At 39.1% G+C, this 18094-nt stretch overlaps 1 protein-coding gene across 11 annotated transcripts in view; it reads right to left on the bottom strand.

The window, feature by feature from the left end:
• dab1a (DAB adaptor protein 1a) overlaps positions 1–18094 on the bottom strand; it is a 409818-nt gene that overhangs the window by 15099 nt on the left and 376625 nt on the right. For 10 of the 11 annotated variants that reach the window (XM_053488880.1, XM_053488879.1, XM_053488882.1 and 7 more), the window contains 5 exons: positions 18022–18084; positions 17826–17922; positions 9238–9846; positions 4112–4236; positions 2283–2385 (listed from right to left, as the gene is read on the bottom strand). In XM_053488880.1, the coding sequence (XP_053344855.1) occupies positions 2299–2385; positions 4112–4236; positions 9238–9846; positions 17826–17922; positions 18022–18084 (981 nt within the window). In that variant the 3' untranslated portion in view covers positions 2283–2298. The remainder of the gene's footprint in view (positions 1–2282; positions 2386–4111; positions 4237–9237; positions 9847–17825; positions 17923–18021; positions 18085–18094) is intronic. The other variant, XM_053488881.1, reaches the window with a different exon arrangement.

Raw genomic sequence — 18094 nt, 5'->3', positions numbered from 1 at the left:
TACAGCTTAATGTATTTTTTATAGTATAGTATGTATTTTTTTTGTTTACTGAATCATTCTGAGTAAACTCTAGAGAGTGCTGGGTGTGAAAAACCCAAAGCATCAGCAGTAACAAAAACCAGCTTGCATGGCACCAAAAATCATGCCTTGGTCGAAATCATTTTGATGGATTACGAGTAACTCGGTTTACAAGTGTTCCGCAAGACGAGCAAAGATTTTTAATCAGTTTTGACTTGGAAAACAAGCATTGTCTTGGTTTACGCCACGTATCATGCATGCACTTCTTGATTTGCTGCCGAGCGTCACGTGATTACAACTGAGCCAACGTTTTTTCTCTCTCTTGCTCTGCGGGTATTCATCTCCCCTGCTGGGTCTTAGTGCTCGTCTCTTACTGGTATAATCAACATCCGTGTGTGTGTGTGTGTAAAACAGAGAGGGAGTGCTTCATGCACACACAACCGGCACGGTGTCAAATTATGCGCACGCACACATAACACACACTCAGCAGCGCAGGAGAGAAAAAAACACACACACAGCGCCTGTGCGCATAAATGGAAACACTTATCTGTCGAGATTTATTTTTACTTTTTTAAGGTAACGTGCAGGTTAATTTGTTTTATTTTTACTTTATATTTTGTGTTAATTATTTTTATGTATTTATTTTTTTGGGCTGTGGAACGAATTATTTTAATTTCCATTATTTCTTATTGGAAAATGTGTTTTGATTTACGAGTGTTTTCGGAATACGAGCCTGCTTCTGGAACGAATTATGCTCGTAATCCGAGGTTCCACTGTACTTTACTTGAGTAGTTTTATTACATGATACTTTTACTTTGCCTTAACAAGGAAGAGAGAGACTTTTTTGTGCTTGTGATACTAGGCGATAGGTGAGTACTTCTGTACTTTTATTTAAGTACACAAGTCCCTTCTACCACATCACTATAACTCTTACACAAATAGATACCATAAAAAAAAGATCTCAATTCTTCATGGATCTCAATCATTCATTAACCCCCTTATATTGGTTTATTATAGAGCTATACACTGTAGGTTTATTTTAGCTAGCTAAGTCACCACACGTTAAACATCAAGTTTATTTGTGTAAATGGTTTCTTATATATACAACATTACTGTAGATCTTATCTCAAATGTTATAATATCTCATTAACCTTTCTTAAAACTGAGCTATCCACTAGAGATAACCTAATGAGTTTCAGATCTACATTCACTTTGCATGTGAATCCCTGCATATTGTACAGTTACAATCACTGCGAGGAGGAAACGTCTTAACCGGCCGAAAGTAATTGTATCATTTGCTCCAATATCAAGACAGTGGATATAGTAGCATTTTCTAGGCTTTAGTTAAATTCACAGGCTAATTAAATGTGCATGTGCAATTGTATTTCCTTTATTAGAGAGCATGATCTGAGACATAACTTAATTGCGAAATTCAAATTCAATTGCATTTTGTGCACAGCAATATTAATGGCCACCACAATTAAAAAGTTCACGTAATAGAATCCTTTCATTAAGTAATGCATTTCATCATGCTCCCACTTGGCCAGCAAGAAACGGTGTTTGCAATCCTGTTTGTATTTGCACTGTTACAGAAGTAGAAATGTCAATCCAGTGTGGTGGGTGTGGCTTTTGATTGCTTCCGTTTAATACAGATGCATAGAGATGATTATGACTGTGATGTCAGTAAAGCAATAATAAATTTACATTATAGTAAAATTTATCAAAACAGCAACATAAATCCAGACCCTTTTTCGAGCAGAATACACTTTGCAAAGCTTCATTTGAAATGGTGATATGGCACGGCACAACACAACAAAGATGCTTCGATGTCAAGTGATGTGATGTTCGTGGATAAGCCATGCCTGACTGTCATTCAAAATCAATGTTACTCAGCAGCTCTGATACACACTCTGATACTCACACACCACAGGCAGCTTTGGGAGAGTAAAGAACCTTGTTTTTTCTCTTTTCTCATACATTAAAAAAGACAAAAACTTAAAGGAACATACCATCTTATGTAGCAGCAGGCAAGGGTGGAGGGATGACAGAGGACATGAAAAAGAGAGAGAGAGAGAGAGAGAGAGAGAAAGAATACCAAAGAAAGACAGAGTAGAGAGAAAGAGATTACTCAGCCACTGCGTAATGGATCTATGTGACGGTGGAGTGAAGTGGCAGGGTGAAAGTGTGCTGATGTGGTGGCACGGCTGGAGCAGGCTGACATTAAGAGGAGGAGAAGGAGGAGGAAAATAAGGACAGATACCTACCCTGACCTGCCGCTATCTAGCTACCGACCTGAGGACTGTCCGGCTCAGAGCCACCGGGCTCTGCCTGAGGCTCACTCACACTCGGAGACTGTGTGTCTCCGGCCTGTAGGAGGAAGAGAGAGAGAGAAAGAAAGAGAGAGAGAGAGAGAGAGAGGTGGAGGGTGGGGGGTAGTTGATGGGGAATGGATGGTGGGTGTGAACAGATGTTGAAAGAAATTAGACCAAAAAAGAAATGCAGGAAATTTATAGAGAATAGAATGGAGATAGAAAGCATGAGTGAGAGACAGATGGGGGGAAAAGAATAACAAAGAGGAAATAAAAAGCAAACAAAACAGAATGTGGGAAAAGAGAGAAAGAAAAAAGACAGACAGACAGGCAGATAGATAGATAGATAGATAGATAGATAGATAGATAAGATTAGAGTGAGCAGTAAGAAGGAGAGCGGGGGTGGAAGGACGGAGGGTGGGTACAGACAGATGTTAGAGGAAAATCAGACCAAAAAAAGAAATATATAAAAAAGTGATAGGAAAATTGGGGTAACATAATAGAAGGCGCATAGAGACAGGTGGCAGAGGGAAATGGAGTGAAAAGCAGAAATATCAATGATCGAGACAAAAGATGATGGAGTACCAAGGGGAATAAAAAGAACGATGGAGGTAGAAGAAGGAAAAGAAGACAACAGGGAGTGAAAGTGAATTGGAAGGCAATTGAATAGAGAAAGAAAGAGAAAGGGAAAGAAAGAAGAGTGTGAGAGGGAAAAGTAAAGTAAGCAGAGGGAAAACAGAAAAAGCCAATAAAGGGAAAAACAGCACAGGAAAATCTTTTCATATCTATCTTTCTTCCAATCATACAGCCATCTATTCATCCTTCCACTCTTTCCGTTAATGGTCATGTGAAATCAGGCTTTCTTCCTTCTGTACGCTGTTATGTCTTCATGAAGGCAGCTTTATATAACACTTTAAAGCTTGCTGAATTAATAGCCTCCTGGCTCTTAGCGCCTGTGTGTGTGTGTGTGTGTGTCTGTCTGAAAGGAGGACACAGTCTTACTGCAAGAATAATTTTAACAAAATAATCGAACTTTTTGTTCAGCAGAAAGATAAAAGAGAACGAGAGTGCGAGCGGAGAGTCTCTGACGACTAACAAAAACAGACCGATTGAGACTAAGTGTCCATGCTGCAGCTCTATCAGTGCAAAATTAATCTCTCTTACACTACTCTATTTGTTAATTAAACTTCACATTATTTCTTACGACTATGTACAGTGCGTTATATTATGAAATGATATACGTATCAGTCCTTTAAAGTGGATTAACCCGGGTTTTACAATACTGAATTTAAACACAGAAAATTTGGTATGTGATATACGATAGGAATCTAAGTGTGATTAATAATGTCCTAATGGCCTTTCTGTCAGCTCCAAGGACTAATTTGACACATTACTGGCCATCCGTGGAAGCGCACGCATAATAAGAGCGTCTGGTGTGTTTGCCTACTTCCACTGCGATTTATCAGCATGCCTCAAATTGGGGAGAAAAAAAAACAAAAGGTGCTTATTATGAAAATAACCTCTGTGAGTAGAATGAAAAGGTGAAGATTCACACTGGAATAATGTTGTGTGTTTGTTATGCACAAGCTTGACCTTTAGGAACAGTAGATGTAACTGATCGCATGCGTCTAAGGAAATCTGGGGTAACATCCTGGGCTATTAAAAACAAAACAAAACAAGATCATCTTTTTTTTTTTTTTAATCTGGCAGGCTTGGGAAACTGTATGCCTATAGCAAGAACCTGAGCTATTTTTGTGACGCAGTGCAGTTTGGGGTTTACTCACAGTGTCCTCTTCGCCGCTACGGCTCGGGCTGCCCTCTGCTTCCCCGAAGGAGTCATCGGTGGGCGGGTCACTGGCCTGTGATGATGCCTTAGATGGGGAGCTCTGGTGAGGGGCTGGTGTGGGCGCTGTGTAAGAGTACATAGTGAATTTAAACATGGGTGTAAATATTAAAATTCAGAAATACATCCTGGATTTGGTTTATTAGCACTATATATAATTGTCATAATAATACTCAGAGTATATGTTATACACGGAATGACTGTTAATTATTACAAGGGGCGTTCAAGTTAAACCGAGACTTGTGTGGCGAAAAACTGATTACAGTAAATCAGTTAAACAGTAAAACATTGGAAAGGTGCAAACGTTTTTTAAAGAAGGACAATTCCAGCTGAGGTGGCTCTAAGACCTCTGCAGTCATTCCAGTGAATTATCAGCAGGTGGAACGCCTGGTATTTAAAAATCGACAGATAATTTGTCTCCAGCCCGCAGAAAAGAAGCATCTGTCTGTGTGAACTATACACACAATTATTCACCAACACCACTTGCACATTACAGGAATTCAGCTGGGAGTTCTGACCTCGTTTCATGCCATTTCCTCATGTTTGGGCCATTAAAGGAGTTCCTGGGAGGCCAGTGTTTCACATGTGAAGGATGCAGTCCAATCATTGCTCCAGTGTACAGAGAATAACATGAGACATAATGTAGAAATGTGTTCAAATCAAAACCCTTATAAGGCAACCAGAAAAGAAAAAAAAAGTGGAGTAGTTGCAAGTGGGGCACATAGTTTAGCATCCAATCAAGTTTAAACAAAAAAGATAATTAGTTAAATTCATCGTCAGATCTGTGTGATTTATGGTTGCAACCAGAGGTGTAAAGAGTAATACTTTTGTACTCAAGTAAAAGTACTGTTACTTTTTTTTTTACAGTTGGGGATTCTAGTGTAGTTCAAAAAAGACAAGCGGATATAAATCTCAAACAAGTTGTTTTTAATTAAAGAAACACCTTTGCATTAAAAAGCTGTTGCCTTTTTTGTGCTTGAAATCAATGTGGTTGCTTAAATATGATGTGACGCTTTGTGCCGGATAGCCGAGGGAAAAAAGAGCTCAGAGCCAAGAATAATGTTCAGCATAAAACCTTTATCGGCCTCTTTCAGCGTCACAAAATTATAATACAAAACAAAGTATAAGTAAAGAAAAAGGTTTTGCCTCTCTTCCCTCGTTCTTGTACGTTTAGAGTGTTTGTTCTCCCTGTCCATCAATCAATCAGTGCAGTGGTTTCCGGGGTGCATTTTTTACACTTCCCCATTGCATTATTATTATTTTTTTTTTTCAATTTTCATTAATTTATTTTTAACACAGTAGCGAATATGATTTAAAATATAGTGAAGTGTTTTGCCCCTGTGGTAACTAACACATAATGATAAAGATAAAACCTTCATTAAAATATGTCTTTTAATGGACTTTTCTGATGAAACAAAATCTAAAACTATTTATTAAAACTTAAAGTCGATTAATGGCATTTATGGAAGTTAAGTTAAGAACACTGAGATTAAGTCTGGGAAAGGACACACACCTGAAGAGAATATGGCTAATTAGTGTGTGTGTGTGTTGCTGTGAGCTGAAAACAGTAAAGAGGAGAGAAAGGGAAAGCAGCAACAAGGTAAAAGCATGTGTGTGTGTGAGAGAGAGAGAGCTGAAAAAACGCTCGAGTGCAACAGCATGACAGAGAGAATGAACATGTAGGGCTCAAAAGCCAGCAATCAGGCGAGTGTTTGAGAAAGAGAGAATTTCACTTTAAAAAGTTCATTGAGGAGAAATAACACATTAATTATTCACATTCTCTTTAGGTGTGAATCCTTTCCCACTAACGTGACCATCATGTCCTACACAAAGCTGCACTTGACCTTAACTCTGATTGTGAAATGTTCAACATTTGGAGATTTTTGTTAGTTAAGGTGTATGCTATGGCGCTATTACTCACTTTACTCCAGTTAGCCTCACACCTAAATGTCAGTGTGTAGTCATTTTTTCAGTATGTGCTAAGCTAGCATGTTTTGTTTGTTTAAGCTTAATTAAAAAGAAGAGCAAAAATGCAAATATTGTTCCCATGACACGATACGTCCATCATCCATCATCATTACTCATCCTTTTCTACTGAAAGAGGCAAAATTCCTTAAAGGTATTATTCTGCTAGATTAAATGCCTTACAGAAGGAAGAACCATTTTTCTGAACGTCAAAAAAGTTATATACTTTTTAAAAGCTTTGAGCATGTAAACACACTAATAATCTTATCGCATCCGTGTAAACTTTTTAGCTGGAATCTCTAATGAGAATGATTTTAACCAAAATTATTGTCTATCTAAACATAGCTAGTGTCTCCTTTCTTTCTTTAACCGTCATATGTTTAGCTAACATGCTAACAGCAACTGGCTTTAACCAAGTTAGCCTGTTTTCTCTCATTCTAGATCCCACTAGCTAACACTGCTGGGAAATTCTAGCTAATGATAAAGACTGATTATATATATATATATATATATATATATATATATATATATATACATACTGTATAAATACACATGTTGTTCCTAAGTATGTAAGTCAGATTTGTTTGCAAGTACAACAAAGTGAGTCTTATACACCTTTAATACAAATATACAATATAAAGCAAACCAATCCACTTGACTAAACATGCCCCCTTTCCCAACACTGCCATAATGTAGCCGAAAACCTTAACCGCACCCAAGTAAATGATCCTCACAGTGAAATCTTGCCTCTGTGGCTTTTAATCACAAGGGGAATCCCTGACGCCTTTTTATCTTAATGCAAGTTTCGACACAAGAAATTACAATGAATTACAAAAAAGAAACTACAACTATTTGTCCCACAAACCAAAACTATTAATATACATACAAAACTATAAAAGATTAGTAGAAAATATAAAGTAAAAAAAAAAAATAATTAAACTGCACTTTATAATTGATCCAATAAACCATAACCAGACCTAAGGAAATTAATCTCAAAGAAGAGTAAAAGTGTTGTCTCTATGCTGTATCGGACTGTGATACAGCTTTACAGGACAGTTATTTTCTATCATCATGCTCCTGGGCTGATTCTTTTTTAAAAAAACAAACAAAAAAAAAAAAAAACATTTACTTACACAATTACTCTATTTTTGTACTATACACGAACTATACTATACCTGAACTACTCTCGTGATTTGTTTGCATCTATAAATATTCATAGAACCACGGTCCGTTCGAACACACCTACTATTCTAATTAAATTATTAGCAAACTATGTAACTTTAATCATGAATATGCTAAACCAGCAAACTTACAGAAATTCAATGATTCTTTCAAACAACTAAAATGAGTAGTGGCCTTTAAAGAAAATACCTTAGACAGTTATAGTTAGTTTATAGTTTTTACAGAAAAATGACCTAAACATAATATCTGTACACATATACATAGTACACCCATCTAATTTTATTTTTCCTTATTTAAAATTTTACTGTAAAAAGTAAAAAAAGCGCATTATAGACCTCAAACATGTACTGTACTGTGCATAAAAAGTGGTAAATTATAGCCACTAGAGATTTTGGGCCCATTGAAAGCCTAATATACTGGACCCCCAACCTGAACAGAGCAAACCCTTTTTAATAGCCATAGGATTTTGTCACTCAGAGGCCCTTGGAATCGTCCTCACTTATCCGCCATTTATAGCACCCCGGTTGAGTTTTATGGTAATAGCGGGCATGCCAGACATTTGCTTGATGGACGGTAATAGTTTAAGTGGATGCAGATCACAACTCCATAATTATGCAATTAAAATGGTGACAAACAAATTAATAAGAGATGAACTGCACCACATTCCCATTTTTTCCCCAGCACTTTTAGTTTGGGAACCCCTTGGATCATTAGTAATCACTTCCCAAATATGATCAAAAACGTTTACCAGCAATTAAAATATGAGCATTTTACGTTTAAGCTAATTTGCAAGTATTTCATTTAAAGTAGGACATTTCTCATTTCTTTTATCACCATAGGCATATTCGACACGGGAGGGTTGAATCAAAACCGCCCAGTACAACTGCTCCAAATATTATATCATGATGAATTAAAATGACTGTTATAAAACATAAAGAAGTGGTATGGCTTTCTCGATTGAATGTGATTCATGTCCTCAAATAGGTGGAAATCTTAACCTCCTACCTCCCACCCCTTACTGATATTGAACACAAAGTTATGCCTTTATTTATCAGAGATAATTGTTGGAATTGTTTTAATACACTCTCATATCATCTTAGTGGCTCTCTGCGCCATAATAGCTCTAAACCCCTGTATTAACCCGAACACTCTGACATGCCTGGTGGTTCATGCTGTTTCACCGTCAGTTCATAAAAGAGTGCGACCCTCATACCGCGTGTGTATATTTGCATGTGTAGTGCCACAGATTTGCACTCATCCACAGCAGTAATTAACACAACAGGAATATGAGGCTCCAAATAGACCAGAACACACAATGCATAACTCTCCTGAGACTGGTAATAATTTCCCTACTTTGTAGCACTGAGCAGCTGGATCTCTCTCTCTCTCTCTCTCTCTATTTTCCTTTTCTTATCCATCTCTCACCTCTGTGTTTTTAATTGTCATTTCCATGCTGGCAAAAAAAAAAAAATGCACCCTAAGGAACTGCATTATCGGCTTCTACGCAGCAAATTTTCACATACTGTACATGCACTGACTTTAGTCAACACTCAACCGTAGAGATGCCATGCATTACAGTAATGTAATGTAGTTTAGCGAGCGTATAGCGATACTTCTGTTTTTACAATAACAATTATATTTATGAATATTTAAACATTCTAATTTTAAAATTAATGCATTTTGCAGCAATAATGAAACTGTAAAAACCATGTCTGAAACTGAGTATGTGTCAGGATGAAGTGCAAAATGTGATGCTTCCAAGACGCATCATGACAAAAAGGGTTCTCCAGGGTGCCAACATTATTGGACACCTGAACATGTTTTTTTCACATCCTTTACTCCTGGACACTATTAAAGGAAAAAAAAACGTCCTACAACCCAACATCATGTGTATTGCAACAGTTGATGCATTCAACTCACGTGAGTTAGTGGAGGGTGTGGTGGAGGTAACGGGCGTCAGGTTCATTTGGGAGATGTCAAAGTCATCACAGTCATCGTTGTCCTGTGCCAGTCCCACCCGGCTGAAGTAGCTGGTAAAAGCGTCTGTGGTGCATGCCAGACTGGGTTGCTCACTCTTATGTGTACCTGGAGGTGGTGGCTTGGCCATCTGGAAGTCCTTGAACATCTCCTTGCTCATCTTGGTCTGTCCAGGCATTAAGCGCTCACCATGTTGCGGACTAGAGGCCGTGGAAGCTGAGGTGCCTGCGGTTGGCGTACCTGGGGAAGGACCAGCAGTGGGACATGCTGCTGCCATGGGCATGGGTGCTAGTGCCTGAAACATAGCAGCTGGGAGTGGTCCCATGGTCTGTGCAGGGACAAAGGCAGCGGGTGAAAAGTGGACTCCAGCCATAGCCGCCCACTGCTGCTGCGTTGCGGGAAAGATGTTGGCCTGGCCCCATATCAGCGGCTGCCCACCAGGTAACACCTGAGCCATGGGAACTGGTGACTGAACTCCGAATGCCAGCGGTGCCTGGGCTGCAAACTGCTGCTGCGCCCAGCCTGGGGGCACTGCTCCCATTGTCACGTAACCTGAAACAGGAAAGGGAGAGCCAAGGATAAAGTCACTTAACGTCAATAAGTAATATCAGTGTCAATGAGTTTGTAGAACAATTATATACGGCAGACAGGATTACATACAGAAGTAAAAATGCTAACACTCATTCAGTAATTAGTGTTAATAAGTGTAACATAGGACTTTGGTAAATACAGTAATAAGTCTAACATAGGACCATAATTATCACTGATCCCATTCCCCCATCAACTTTAAACACCATTCACGCTAAAGAGGCTTGGAGTGAGGCCATGAACCTTAATGTGCAGAAGAAAATGACCTAGTTCTCCTCAGTGAAAAGGTCTTTAAAGCTCAGATGAAGTACTGTAATTACCTCTCACAATGGGTCCGGCCCTAATGAACAGCTCCCTTTAGAGGAGAACATTATCAAATCTGACTCACATCATGCGAGTTCGTATTTCATTATGCTTCTCCTTCTTCTAAATGACCAGTACCACATGGAACACCACACACACACACACCTTTACAAAGTGACTATTATATTATGTGCAGCCCTGGAAGGTGGTAGGGTTGTATGAGAAAGAAATTGAATGAGCTTAATCTTGTGTGTTTCGGCAACACAGTATAGACAAATAAAAGCGAAGTAATATCTATTAATGTTGGGAAAAACTGCACCATAGTTACTGGAGTCTATTACAGATGACATAAAATCATGTGCCTTATTTGTTTATGTGCATTGTGATACTCGGATACAACATAAATGGGAAAAGAGTGTTAGTTAGTAACCCAGTAACCAGTGCAAGGATCTATCCAAGGACGGAAACTTCAAAGCACTTTGTTAGTCGCTCTGGATAAGAGCATCTGCCAAATCCCTAAATGTAAATCTTTGTGATGTGATCCATGACTGTTTGTGTAAGATGAGGTGAAATGAGTATTTCAGAAATTGTAATCTCCTGGGATTTTTAGAGGATTTAAACTTGCATGTTTTTTGGTAGAATGTGACAACTGCATTTCATAGCAAAATGCTACAGTGTGTATATACACACTACTCACAATAAGTTAGGGATATTGTTATTTACATGAGTGCTTTGACTATTTGCTCTGAATTTAAATGAAATAAGTAAAATTTCCCTTTGATATTACTAATAATGTATGAGAAGAAACAGCATTTTCATTAGTTTAATATTTATTACCTTAAAATTTTTGACAATAACAGGGATAGCCCCAAATAACAAAAATTGACCACTATTTGCCGCAATGACATCTTGACAGCGACGTCTCATGCTCCTTACTAGCCTCATGAATTTCTGAGGCAATGCGTTCCACTCTTCCACAAGTGCTACACGCACTTCTGCCAGGTCACGTGGGGATGGGGTACGATCATCCAGTCTCTGCTTCAACTGGTCCCAGACGTGCTCCATGGGGTTCAGGTCAGGGGACATTGATGGCCATACTATATAAGACACTCCAACTTCCTAAAGTCGAGCTGTGACAATTCTGCCACAATGTGGTGGAGCATTATCATCCATGAACAGAATTTGGGGGTGTGCTGGTGGAATAGGGGGATGATGATGGGTTCTATGATGTCTCTGAGGTAAGAACGCGCATGGCCTGAGCCATGTACAATAACCCAATCTGTTTGCGCTGACTGGTGATGCCTGTCCAGACTGTTGCACCTCCTCCACCTAAGCAAACCCTGGGGACCATGTTGACCTCAGCGTATCACTCACCTCGCCTTCTCCAGCAACGCTGATGACAATCATTTGTCAAACAGGACGGTAGACCACTGCTGCATTGTTCAGGTCACATAGTCTTGTGCCCAGGGCAAACATTCATGGCGGTGTCTTGGTGTCGGTGGAGTCACCTGCAACAGTCGTCTGGCATTCAAGCCAAAGCGGTGGAGTCGGTTGCGAATGGTTTGTCTGGAAACCCTAGTACATCTCGTAAACGGGCCTGCAGCTGTGTGGCAGTTACATAACGATGTATGAGTGCATAGGTCCTTAGGTACTGGTCATCGTTGCTGTCTGTCACTCATGGGGCTCCACTCCTGGATCCGTCATGAACTCTGCCAGTAGTTCTGTGTCTTGATGCAATTCTGCTGATGACACTTTGAGACAAAGCAAGTTCACGAGCAACATCTGAGCCTGCCACCAACCCGAAGGCGTGCCATGGCCAGGTGGCACTGCTCGTCTGTTAAGTGACGTCGTGTGTTCATGGCTGTTTAAATGATAAACTTGGAATGATTTACTGACAATACCAGCTTTTTATACCCATACAATGTTGAAATTGATGCCACATTGAAAAAGGTTGTCTTTTGGGATTGGCCCTAATATAAAACACACCTGTACACAATGAGACCATTACATGGAAAACACAAAATGAGGTGTGTCTATCACCCTAATACAATAATCCCATAAATGTCTGAAGTGAAACAAACACGGTATGTATGACATTCACTAGGTCTCTCACAATATCCCTAACTTATTGTGAGTAGTGTATATAAAAAAAGCTAAACTTAATCAGCGGTAAAGCAAAACCTCTAGCTGGAAACAATGTTTTCCTTGAATGAACTGAAATGGAATGAAAATAAAATATTTACAGTCTGTTCCTGCCACTGCAGTCACCCCAGAAGTCCTGGACGTCTATCATAGGGTGCTACTGTCAGCTAGGTGTGTGGTTTTATTGAATTTCTTTTGCATTTAAAAGATTTTTGTGTTACAAAACCCAAAGCTTTTTTCCCTGAGTATGACTCACTACATAACTACAAAAATTAAACATGAGTTATTACAGCATGGTGTTATTATGGTTACATAATAATAATAATAATGAATGGCATATTTGCATCTGTCACAAACACAACTTCAGGGTGACTTATGCAAAGTGACAAAACTGTAATAGGTGGATTTGGAAAAGTAATACGAAAATCATACTGACGTAGCCGAAAACAATTTGAACATAATATTTTGGCAATTTTTTTCTTTTTAACACCACTGAAACTCAAAGAAAACATGCACAAAATATTTTCTCTTAGTAAGTCTTTTTCTCAAAACTGCTAGAATCTCATGTTGCAGTCAAACCGCTCATTCGTTAATTTAAATGCTAAAACATACCACCCACCCTATAGATTTCTGGATATGACAGATTACAGACATACAGGTAATGACACAGGATATTACTGAAGTTCTTTTTTTGTTGACGTAACCACGATTCTGTGATTTGATAACGTGACATAAGGTGTTTTACTGTCAGAGTTCGGGTTCACTTGTGTGCTTTGAGGTAAGAGTCATTGCAAATCAATACAAAGTTCTTCTGACTGATCACCTTTGTCCAATAACGGAATATTTCTATCCTGATGGGAGTAATCATTTCCATAGTGCATGAGGACACACTGAATCATTAGTTGATGAAGGATGTATATCACATGTTATGGCCTAGGGTTAGGTCTCAGACAGCACACTTCATCAAAAGCCTAATTCATGGTGGATCATTTGGAGGAATGGTGTTTACTTATGGTGAAGTTATTCATGTGTGTGTGTTTTTTACTCTACGCTGTTTTTTTATAAACAAAGAATGTTTTATTTCAACATAAATCAGCTGAATAACGTTATCAGAGAAATCTTACTGAGCTGCACCAACATAAAAAAAAATGCACAAAGAGCCTAATATAAAGCAAAGGTATTTTGTTAAAGTAAAAAAAAAAAAATTATAAACCACATACAAATTGAAGCGAGGTCGACCAGCAGAAAAGACTTGATAAATAAAAGGTGTGTTGTGGTATCTGGCACCAGGCCATCAGTAGCAGATCCTTTAAGTCCCGCACAGTAAGTAGTGAGGTGAGGTCTCCATCAGGCTTGTTTGTACAGCACATTCCAAAGATGCTGAAATTACTTAAGATCTGGAGAATTTGGAGGCCAAGTCAACACCTCAACCCCACTGTTGTGTTCTTTAAACCATTCTTGAACCATTTTCACCAGATGTCAGGGTACGTTATACTGCTGATGGATGGCAAGTGCCATCAGGGAACACCGTTTCCCTGAAAGGACATACTGGGTCTGCAGCAATGTTTAGATAAACCCACATGAATAGCACGTTTTTCCAGCAGAACAACTGCCAGAGTATCGCACTGCGTCTGCCGGCTTGACTTCTTCCCATAGTGCATCCTGGTGCCATCCCTTCCCCAGGTAAACAATGCACACAGTCACCCATTCGCATGATTAATCAGACAAAACCATGATTCCTAAGACCAGGCCACCCTTTTCCACTTCTCCCTGGTACAATTCGGAGGCTTGTGTGTCCATTGTAGGCAATTGTGGCAGTAATCGGTGGCCTTTATCTCAGAACCAGCATTAACATTTTCAGCTAACTGTTATCCAGCCATCACAATTTGGCTCTTGTTATAGTCGCTGAAAATACTTTACTTACGCATGCCCAATTTTATGTCTCTAACACATCAACTTTAGGTAGAAAAACCTGCACTTCCTGCCTATTATACTGCCCATTCACTTCCAGGTGCCAATGTAATGAGATGATTAATGTTATTTGCTTCACCTGTCAGCATAACATCTAAGCATTTGATTTAGTTAGGGGCCTTGCTCGAGGGCCCAACAGTGACAACTTTATTTATTTTTTATTTTTCCAATTTCTCCCCTAATTTAGTCGTAGCCAATTCCTCCCCGTCACTAGGGGGCTCCCACATTAAGACTATCACGTGTTTCCTCCGAACCGCGTGACGTCAGCCGACCGCATCTTTTCGAACTGCTTGCTCATGCACCATTAGGGGCGGAGTAACACACTCGGAGGAAAGCACTAGCCGATCCTTCCGCGTGCGCGAGCTCACAGACGCCCCTGATTGGCTGTAGAGCCGTGATTAATGTGGGAGCGCGAGTACCTCTCATCCCTCCCCCCTGAGAGAGCTCGGCCAATCAGCTCTCTCTAGACCTCCGGCTGTGAGAGGAAAACAGCATCAACCGGGGTTCGAACCAGCGATTTCCGGATGATAGGGCGAGCGCTTTACCACTGCGCCACTGGGAGGCCCCCAACAGTGACAACTTAGTGGTGCTGAGGCTTGAATGGGACCCTTTGATCAATAGTCCAACACCTTAACCACTGAGCTACCCCTGCCTACAAGTTTTTTTTCTGTTTTGCACCTGAGGCATGAACCACAATTTGATTTAACAATTTTTGTGTCATCTTATTTCACAACAATAAACATAAAAAGTAATATTAATTTACACAAATTAATAAGCCTGTGCTTGGGTCAGCAAGTTCCTCCAGGCTTCTGATATTTCAAGATTTTACAGAGTAACGCAGATGGCCAGATGGGTAGAGTGATGTGGTGTGTGCTTCCAGATGTATTAATCATACACTGTTTAGTGTCTTAGAACAACTCAATCTGGCTGCAGCAGCTGTCTCAGACGTGTAAGCTAAACTACACTGCGTTACCGGGTGCGAGGAGATGACAAACCATTCGTGGCACAAGCTCTGTGTTGAGCTTCCTAAAAACGACACCCTTTGGCAGGAGAACTGTAGCATCAGTAATAAGACAAACTATAAGCTACACATTGCCTGTCACATCTGCCATCATAGCCGGAGATGTTCGTATTACCAAATACAGACATGTGATGTGATATAACGGTGCTGCTCAGTGCATAGTGTTTTCCGTAACTATAAGGTGCAGTAACAGGTGAGAAGAATATAATGATAATTAAATTATTGCCACAGAAGTATGGTTAACCTACAGTATATCCAATAAACCTGCTGGCAACCATCTATTGACATGTCTGAAGCATGAACACCAACTGCTTACTTTCACAAAACTTCACTGAAATTACAGGTAGCATGATGTGTAAAGATTAACTGTTAAGAAAAAATTAATAACTTGAAATGAAATTCTGTAATCTTTTGGTAACTTGTTTTTAAAAGGTCACTGCTTAAAATTTAGTTTTGTTTTGACAGCTAAAAACCAATGCACAGAAGTGTGCATGCATGAAATTGTGTAGTACCAATTAAACTGCAGCATTTAAGAATCTAAAGCTTGTGGTCCAAACATATTAGACATTTTTGGGCCAGCGCGAAGAATGTGACAGCACTGCGTGACATTTTCATAATTTCATATGAATAAATTGTATTTGTCTAAGGTGCACTTGGGATTTTTGTTTTTCTTTTTTTTTTGCAATTTCCTAAAGTAATTATGTCATAGAAAGTTTGGCTTTTATTGTTTTTCTCTGCAGGTATTACTGTTTATAAATGCATATGTTCTGTTCTGATGAACTAGTTCAGCTCAGAAGACTAGCCAGGTACTACTGTGACCTTGACAAAGTATATAACATTTATTTATTATAAATGTATAAAGCATTTCATGTTTTAACATATGGCCACATGAGCACTCTGTATACTCCACGTTAATCAACATGACCATTCTTTGTTTTGTACATGTCATATGTGACATTTGATATTCTTTTATTGGGTTCTTATGGGTTAGCCTACCAATAGGATGACAGAACACATGTGGGCTTGGCAAATAACAAATTTACATTTGTTTTACAAATTATCTGTACTTTACTTAAATATTTTTCATATGTGATACTTTTTTTTACTTGTGCTCAGTATATTTTTATGACAAACCTGTACTTTTACTTACTACATTTTAAATAGAGACTTGTTACTTTAATAATCACAAAAAAATGCATTAAAAAAATGCAAATCGTAAGTGATTACACTGTGTTTTACATACCATGACATAAGCTACCCCATGTGGAAAGTACAGAAAAAAAAAAAAACAATTGCACCAGTCCAAGTTTAAAGAAATGACTGGCAGGTCATTATAAAAGTGCATACTGGTTAGAGCACCAAATTGATTGACGGTTACCTAGGTAATGAATCATGGCCATTTGGTCTCTGTGCAGTGGATTCCTATGGCTGCTGTGTAACTTATTTTCAAACATAAGGTAAGATTAGAAGTGATCTAGCTAACTAGCTAACATACAGAGCAAAAGAGTTGTGAACGCTTATGCATTAGGTTTGTGTTTTACGCCAATGACAGCATTGTTTCTGCAGGACCACGAAAGAATCGAACCTGTGGTCTTCGGGTGACAGTGGGGAGTCTGTTACAGACATCAAAAGAACCAGTCGTTAACATCAAAGTCATAGACCCGGAGACAGACAGATGATTGGAAATACAGTACATTTGAATTTCCCGGGTTTAAACATAAGGATTCCAGCAAACACAATTAGTTTGTATGTATATTTTATCTGGATACAGGGTATAGAAAGTGTTACCATATAAAGAATGAGGAAGTCCTTTTATGAGCAAAGAGCCATGGGAAAGTTCACATCATGTTATGAAGCCTTACAAGCGCCTTATACTTTTGTTCTTTAGGGGTTTGTTTTTGACACCTCTGCTCTAAGACAGACATTAATCTTTTTTTTTTTTGCCTCTATAATGCCAATAAATATGGCAATAGGGGTAGTGTTCATGTACTCTTAAAATAATTTAGTAGTTCATTGCTTTAGCCTGAATAGAAACAGCCTAGTAGGGATTAATACTTTGCAATAGCACAATACTGTATTTGGAAAGCCTTGTTGTAAGCCTTGTACCACACACTATAAATATCACAGCCTATGTTTCTAGCCAAGAATATAAGCTAGAACTGAGCAAAAAAAAAACAGGACAGATCTTATTTTTCCATCAATATGGAGTCTATCTTGTTTTTAGAAATTTACAAAAGCCCTGATATACTCTGTCAGAATCGCTTCTACACTTGATTCTTTATGACTGCACTAAATAAATTAACCTGACAAACTAGATACAGACACAATCGCACACTCTAGACTGGGGCTACACCGGGTACCTAATTCAGTTCTCTTTTTAAAGCATCTGCTGAGTAACTCAGTATACAGGCAGGTAATCAGCGCATTCATATTTTACAGCAAGAGGAGCGAACACTTCATTTAGTCTGTCACTCTCTCCATCTCACACATAAATAGTTAAACTGACCTGAGGGCACAGAGGCAGGGTTGAATGCAGCAAACAGTTCTGAGGGGGGCTGGTGGAGCAGCGTCGGGTCTAAGACGGTAGCCGGGGATGCAGGCGTCTGGAAGCGTAACACAGACAGACAGTGTACGTTATCAAATTATGGAAGCACAAGAAATTGTGTCAGTGTGCCTGTGTGTGTGTGTGTGTGCGCACTCACCGAAGGAGAGGTGATATCAGGTGGAGTTGACATGTCTCCAAAAAGCTCTAATTGATGGATATTCTGTAGCAAA

The sequence above is a fragment of the Clarias gariepinus genome, chromosome 27 (genome assembly GCF_024256425.1).
Source record: "Clarias gariepinus isolate MV-2021 ecotype Netherlands chromosome 27, CGAR_prim_01v2, whole genome shotgun sequence".
Taxonomy (NCBI): Eukaryota; Metazoa; Chordata; class Actinopteri; order Siluriformes; family Clariidae; genus Clarias; species Clarias gariepinus.
The sequence above is the reverse complement of the archived record's forward strand: the minus strand, read 5'-3'. Positions and strand labels throughout refer to the sequence as shown.